The 7440-nt window shown below is 38.7% G+C and overlaps 2 protein-coding genes and 1 long non-coding RNA gene across 3 annotated transcripts in view; 2 read left to right on the plus strand and 1 right to left on the minus strand.

The window, feature by feature from the left end:
- The window catches only part of LOC104959332 (uncharacterized), an 11177-nt gene extending 8837 nt beyond the window's left edge, over positions 1–2340 (plus strand). The window contains exon 4 of the long non-coding RNA XR_799852.1: positions 2328–2340. This is a non-coding gene — a long non-coding RNA (uncharacterized lncRNA). The remainder of the gene's footprint in view (positions 1–2327) is intronic.
- The window catches only part of toe1 (target of EGR1, exonuclease), a 6361-nt gene extending 2804 nt beyond the window's left edge, over positions 1–3557 (minus strand). Inside the window, exons 1-4 of the mRNA XM_010787205.1 lie at positions 3202–3557; positions 2743–2783; positions 2351–2447; positions 1663–1821 (exon numbers count right to left, since the gene is read on the minus strand). Of these exons, the coding sequence (XP_010785507.1) occupies positions 1663–1821; positions 2351–2447; positions 2743–2783; positions 3202–3315 (411 nt within the window). The 5' untranslated portion in view covers positions 3316–3557. The remainder of the gene's footprint in view (positions 1–1662; positions 1822–2350; positions 2448–2742; positions 2784–3201) is intronic.
- Positions 3558–3861: 304 nt separating this feature from the next.
- On the plus strand, positions 3862–6995 carry LOC104959346 (52 kDa repressor of the inhibitor of the protein kinase-like). The gene is made up of 3 exons (XM_010787219.1): positions 3862–4264; positions 5060–5219; positions 6973–6995. The coding sequence occupies exons 1-3, from the start codon at positions 4115–4117 to the stop codon at positions 6993–6995; spliced, it is 333 nt and encodes a 110-aa protein (XP_010785521.1). The 5' UTR covers positions 3862–4114.
- Positions 6996–7440: the final 445 nt, after the last annotated feature.

The following is a 7440-nucleotide window of genomic DNA, read 5'->3' on the forward strand; positions in this document are numbered from 1 at the left end:
CACTTTGTTCGACCCACGGGGTGAGATCTTGCGTGGAGCCCCAGATCGAGGGAGATTATCAGTGGTCTTGTATGTCTTCCATTTTCTAATAATTGCTCCCACAGTTGATTTCTTCACACCAAGCTGCTTACCTATTGCAGATTCAGTCTTCCCAGCCTGGTGCAGGTCTACAATTTTGTTTCTGATGTCCTTTGACAGCTCTTTGGTCTTGGCCATAGTGGAGTTTGGAGTGTGACTGTTTGAGGTTGTAGACAGGTATCTTTTATACTGATAACGAGTTCAAACAGGTGCCATTAATACAGTTAACAAGTGGAGGACAGAGGAGGCTCTTAAAGAAGAAGTTACAGGTCTGTGAGAGCCAGAAATCTTGTTTGTTTATAGGTGACCAAATACTTATTTTCCACCATAATTTGCAAATCAATTCTTTAAAAATCAGACACTGTGATTTTCTGGATTTTTTTTCTCATTTTGTCTCTCATAGTTGAGGTATACCTAGGATGAAAATTACAGGCCTCTCATCTTTTTAAGTGGGAGAACTTGCACAATTGGTGGCTGACTAAATACCTTTTTGCCCCACTGTAGTTTATTCCCCTCATGATCACTTGGCATGCATGGAGCAGATAACTGTCAATAATTATAGCGATCCCATATTGGTTGAACAAAAGAAAATAATCACAATAAAGATAAACTTTATGGATAAGCACCAATTTAGAAATAATCTATTGATATGACATTATGTGGTGTATCCCTCTGTCTAAAAGTATAGAAGAATAAATCATTTCAAAAGGTAACTCCATTGATTTAAATATCCAATTATGTTTATAGACTTTGATATTCTACTGCAGAGAGTCCTTGCCATGTCCAGTTTTGCAAACCAGCAATGCTCAGTACTGGAATTGATCAGATTCAAGCTAATGTTCTCCAAATCAAATCCGGATCTTCGACTTGACCCGAGATGAAACACACAGGCTGCTTTAAAGGCCCGTCCACACAACAGCTTCAAAAAAAGCATGCCGGCGGGCGTGTCTGAAGCTCGACCAACAACCAATCACATGAATCTCCCGCCCCTGACACACAAGCAGCGGTTTGATTGGCTAGAGCTTGTACTGGCATATGATTTGATTGGCTGACGTTTCCACCGAAACCTTCAGAAGCTTCAAAAGTTGAACATTGCTCAACTTTTGCAGCCTGAAACGCCAGGAAAGCTCCGCTCTGCTACCCACAATTCAGTTCGGCGAAAAGCGAGGCAACGTGACGTCACCCCATTCAAAGTGAATGGGCAGACGCGTTGGAAACCGTTTTTGAAGCTGTCGAAGCTGTAGTGTGGACAGGCCGTAAGGTGGTTTATTCTTAACCTGGTTTAAATTGGGTTCTACCATTTGTGATTCACACATCCAGCTGAGGCAGAGTCTTTACTGGCTATTCTTGAAGCCTGCTGTGTCTGTGTGGATGAGCATACTTCTTAGCAATGAGTGACTTTAACTAAAAACTCAATCTCAATCCCAAATGTGTATAAATATATATTTGTACCCATTACACACTACTGCAGGCATTAGATATATCACGTTTTAACTGTTTACTCCACAATAACAGACATACAATTGAGAAGACAGTGGGCTCAGGACTCTCACCACATCACAGAACAAAATGTAGTATCTTCACCTTATTATTGCCCTTGCAGTATGGGATTCCATGGGCGTACTGCTTGTTAAAGTCAAAGCCATGCTGAACCAGGAACTGGACTGACTGAGGCTCTATGATGTACTCCTCTGAACACAGCAGGGTGAGGTTATACACCTGGACCAGGTACGTGTCTGCAGCCTGGGAGAAAGAGATACAAAGAAAGAATACAATCAGACATAGCATAAAAGTCTGCAGAGGCTAATTAATTTAACCAAAATCCATACAATACATGTCATCAGAATCAGAATCAGAATACATGTATTAGTCCCACAGAAGGGAAATGTACGTAGTTACAGCAGAAAAAGAGCCACCGACAGCTTAATGTTACATATGTCACATATGTTTCATGCATAAAAAAGTATTAAAGTGAAAAAAAAGTTATAATATAATAAAATAAAAAGTTACACAATTTACAAAATACACATCCTGTAACAGTTCTTAGGATTTAGCATCCAGGTATATATTATATATATATATATATATATATATATGCCGTTAATAACTCTGCAATATATAGTTTTATTAAACACTCACCAATATTCTATGTGTGAGAACTTTCTAATTGCCATTCATCTACCAGTTTCTCATGCTCATCGGAAATATGTAATAATCCTTTGATATAAACTAAAGTGTATAAACAAAAGTATATGAACAACAGCAATCTCACCTTATCGTCCAGTTTCTTGTAACAGGCGAATCCCAGAGAGAGGATGGAGCGAGAGCGAGCTGCATGGCAGATGGCTTTATATCTGTCCTCTATAGATCTGAAACATGACAGTGAGGTCAGGGCCAATTCACAGAAAAGCAACACTCAGCAGTAAGACATAGAATCAGCATTGCATATTTTGTATCCATGTTTCTTGCACAACAACCTGTTTATATACACTTTAATGTAGGTATGCATGTACAGTTGAGGAACCTGCAATCTACATTGTTCATACATTACATCATTAAACCATAGTTGTGTATATGTTATGACAATACACCTTTGAATCTTGAATCTTAATGGTGACTGTGTTTGAAAGAAGTGCACAGAGGAAAATTCATGTTTCTACTCACTCGGCCAGCAAGGATTTCCTGTTTCCAAGACCACTCAGCTCCTAAAACAACATGCAGGCAGCAGTTAATACCTTTATTTTGAAATTGGTGAAATCAAGTGACAAATCAAATAGTGACATGGAAAAACAAACAAACAGATTGTATGACAAATCACTTTCAATGAGGCATGTGATGACATATGTTCAGGGTGTACAAACAGAGGTTATATGTGCTAATAAGAGTGTATGGGATGAAGGGGGTATATATAGTATTCATGTCAGAAATAATATATTCCACAACGATTTGATAACAATTTAGCTACTGTCAGCCAATCCCACCTTCTTTTTATAATCTAATCCAGCATAATGTTGGCTTCTCTGTTGCATGGAGACGAATTCATGTTTTTTCATAAATTAAAATGAATTAAACTGAAACAAATGTTCTGTTTAGATATCAGGTTGATAACATGGACAAACTTACCGTGTCCAGTGCAACGAAGGAAGACGTTTTTATGGCCAATACCATGGCAGGCCAAAGCTCATTGAAGGTATCATTCTGGACATCAATAACGGGAACAACCATAGAGGAAGCCATGTTTACCCCAAAGTAATTGTACAGAAAGCAAAAACAGCTCCGATTCGTGAACGAAAAGTTTCCTGCAGTCACAGACGGATAACTGGAATATTATCTATCTTAAATTACTACCTTGTCAATATTTCCATTATCAACTGTTCTATGCAGAGCCCTTGATTGTTGTTTGATTATTATATTACCTTTATACATTCGGCATTTGTTTTAGTTCATATATTTGTACTTGTTCTGATAGGCAGCTAACCGCGCTTCCACCGTAAACATTTCAACGTGCTTTTCGGGGTCCTGTGACAAAAAGCCCATAGCAGGTGCAGTGTTACCTGAGAGGAAATGTAAAATATTTGCCCGTGAATGTATGCAAAACAATCTTTAGGATAATAAATATCCATGTGTTAATCGGATGTTCCGTACTTGTTGTTTTATCTTTTCATTCTTTCTTGAATTGTGTCTTTTCAATAAACATTTCAAGCAGGCGCCTGCGACAGCTTCACATAAACAATACGTCACTATGCCTAACTGTCGGAGTGAAGAGCGCCATTTTGGCTCAAACTAAGTCAGAAACATTTTATCCTCGATAAGATTTTTTAAAATTGTAACAAATATATACTATGTAAAAGCCTGCAAAACACAACTCTGGTTTCCACGAGTTACCTTTTCATTATTGTATAACTTTTTTCTCGTTTATACACCGCGTAAGTAGTAAATAAAAGTGATGATAAAAATCCCCAGCTGAGCTTCGTTGGCAGCCAAGCTATCTTGACGTTTGCTATATTTAGATCTGCTGTTTGTTTTAACCGGAGCAATGGGTGGGTGTTCTGCTCCAAACTGCTCTAATTCAACGAGCATAGGAAAACAGCTGTTCAGGTTCCCCAAAGACCCTCTGCGGAAGAAGAAATGGGTGATGAACTGCAGACGGGACTTCGAGCCCACTCCTCACTCCAGACTCTGTCAGGTACATCAATGATCAACAATCATCTCTCTTCAATCAGTCTGTTTTTCGGTTATATACCAATTTGTTGTTGTTAAACTACATTGAAGTCTTTAATATGCAACACTGAGTTAATACACTTGCTGTTCTTTAACAACTCAAAAGCATAATATGCCATACATAACATTTGAGTCATCTGATCATGTTAAAGGAGCCTGTGTTTTGTATTACAGCTATGTTAGGATGGCATGTTTTGCATATATTAATATTAATGTGACAATATATTGTAATGTATGAATAGATAAGTCACATTTATTTTCCTGCATTAATACAGCATAGTAATAGTTAAGTCTCAGAGTTCCTATATGTGTGTAACATTGTATTATTCCTCACCATCATGTGACAATATCAAGAGTGCTGTTAAGCAGAGCAGCTTTTACCAGCCGTACAGATATTTAACCTCCATTATAAACCAAAATCGATGTAAGCTACCGAAGTATGTCTAAATCCCAGGGCGATAATGTATCTGAAACAAGTAGCTTTAAAAAGTGACACACTTGATCTTATAGAAATATGTGTCTGCAGAAGTTATAACGTGTTTCCAACATAGGATTTGGCAATGAAAGCAGGTGATCAGTTCAAAAGCAGATAGTTTATAAAGATAAGATACATTCTCCTCTGGGTTCACCCGATTGCCACTTCGACAATGCTTTTATTCTGGAACCTCTGAACTTTTCACACACTATTCTTATGTATTGTGTTTTGGTGTATCATTCATTAAATACAAATGTATGTGTATTCCTATCTTTTTCCCACCAGGACCATTTTGAGCCATGCCAGTTTGAGGAGATAGCAAGGTCTCCGGCGGGGGGGAGGAAGCTGAAGCCCAACGCCATCCCCAGTCTGTTCAAATGTGGAGATCTTCCTTACCCAGCACTCACTTCTCCTTACATCTTGATGTCAATGAAGCATGAACCAGGTACGTCTGCAAGGACCAGGGATGAAAATCCTTGCATATTTTTATTTATTTTAAAAATAACCGTGCAGCCAATCAATCAGAAACATATTGCAAGGCATTAGGGCTGCATGATTTTGAAAATATAACAAATAGTGATAATATTAACTGTTGCAATATGATTGACAATATTATTCACATCATCTTTGAAAAAAAATTTAAACTGATAATAGTGTGAGTCAAAAAAAGATTTTAGATTAAGTCCCTAGATTATCCTTTATAGTCAATACTCTGCAGCACCACAATATTTAATTAAGATATTTTCACATATTTTGCCTTTACCAAATATTGAGCCTACTGCGATATTTCACCAGTCCATAATTTTCAATTTGATATATATCATTAGGGGTGCACCGAATGGGAAATTCTCGGCCGATACCGAAAATAGGAAACAGTTTGCCGAAAACCGAATGCTGAAAGGCCGAAAATGATTAATAGAAATATATATATATATAATGTATACATTTTTTACCAATGTTGTTCAGCTGCCTGATTATGGAAAAAGACATGATTATGGCAAAACTTAACTTAAATAATAATCACTATTATGGGTCCATAAAACATTTATTCAGCACTTTTGAATGCATACAGTACATTAATTCCAAGTCAAATGCATTTTCTTTATCTACTGGAGGATAACTACACAAGTGCATTCAGAACAAAGCCAGAGTGCTTAAAACTGCATAAACCATCTAGGCCAGAAGGCGCCTACAACAACATAGTGTAACATAAAGACGCGAACAGCCAGGTCTTCAACAACAACAAATGCACCTAATACGTGCCATGCATACAAATGTACAAACGCGATAAATCCACATGAAATGTAACTATTTACCAAACTGAAATTACAAATTCAGTCACAGAATCTGTAAAATAAGCTGTATGTCCTCATAAGCAAAGTAGTAAAACATGTATAAAGATACATAAAGTGAAAACGGACACAAATCACAATCAATTACAAATTATAAATTACAATTTCAAGAATCTGCAAATAAGGTGGTCTGCCTCATGGAGCAATGTAAAACAACATTGTATCATTTAGATCCGATTAGAACAATATCATTGAATACTGTGCCTGCGGCATTTCCCCCTAATTAGACCCCTCCAGAAAAACCGCGGGCCAAAATCCCTTAATTATGCGGCTAAAATCAATTGATTATGCGGGCTAAAATCCTTGATTATGCGATAAAAATGCGGCGGTTTTTTATGGTGATTTTATGTGGAACAATTGCGGGCAAGCTTGCGTAATACCTGCGCGAAAGTTGCGACAATATGCGGAAAGTTGCGAAATATGCCCGAACAGTTGGAAATATGCGGGAAGCGGAAAAAAGGTGATTAATTCTCTATCCGTCCACCTTGTTACTCAGCTACGTACTGAATGAAAGGAGTAGGGCACTCCTTTAAAGACTTCTAGAGCGACAACAACCACCTAGAACCAAGCTACCATCACAGAACCCACACACACACACACACACACACACACCACACACACCACCACACACACCACACACACACACACACACACACACACACACACACACACACACACACACACACACACACACACACAACACACACACACACACACACACACACACACACACACCACACACACACACCTACCTCCTCTTCATTATCGTGTTTCATTTACTCGTCGTTTAATCTGACCAGCTTCAAATATTGTAGGCTACTCACCTCGTTCTTGCACCCCTCGAAGGTTTTGGAGTGAGCCCTCTGTGAGCGTGAGTGCTTGGCTTCTTGCCGCAGCAGAACCATTTGAATGTTGAGCGAATCGAAGTGGGTATTCACAGTCGATTTCCTTTTATGCTCCAACACACAGTTCACGGGTAGCAGAACATTCCCCCCACTCGACAAGACATTGGGCGTACTTCTTTGCCCGTCCTTAGCTGAAATGTTCGTGGTAAAGTGATGGATCGACTTTTGTCATTCTTGGTGGCTGAATCCACACCTTCACACGAGTGTTTTGCCTCGTGATGCGCGGGCTGATGACGTTGCGTCATCATCACTATCGTCAAGACGAGTTAACTTTTTTATTTTTTCTCAACTTGGTGGAAAATGCGGGGATTATGCGGCCTTTTGATAAATAGTGCGGACTTTTAAAAATCTGCGGCATTGCTGATTATGCGGAATTCTGCGACGCAGAATCGGTTTTTCCTGGAGGGGT

This window comes from Notothenia coriiceps, unplaced genomic scaffold (assembly GCF_000735185.1).
Source record: "Notothenia coriiceps isolate Sejong01 unplaced genomic scaffold, NC01 NC01_scaffold00030211, whole genome shotgun sequence".
Lineage (NCBI taxonomy): Eukaryota > Metazoa > Chordata > Actinopteri > Perciformes > Nototheniidae > Notothenia > Notothenia coriiceps.

What these genes read in the sequence shown, in the direction of transcription:
- LOC104959346 (XM_010787219.1), top strand. Translation starts at nt 4,115, where the DNA reads ATGGGTGGGTGTTCTGCTCCAAACTGCTCTAATTCAACGAGCATAGGA. An exon ending in CTCACTCCAGACTCTGTCAG is followed by an intron (nt 4,265 to 5,059) that starts GTACATCAATGA and finishes TTTTCCCACCAG; the next exon opens with GACCATTTTGAGCCATGCCA. An exon ending in GTCAATGAAGCATGAACCAG is followed by an intron (nt 5,220 to 6,972) that starts GTACGTCTGCAA and finishes CACCCCTCGAAG; the next exon opens with GTTTTGGAGTGAGCCCTCTG.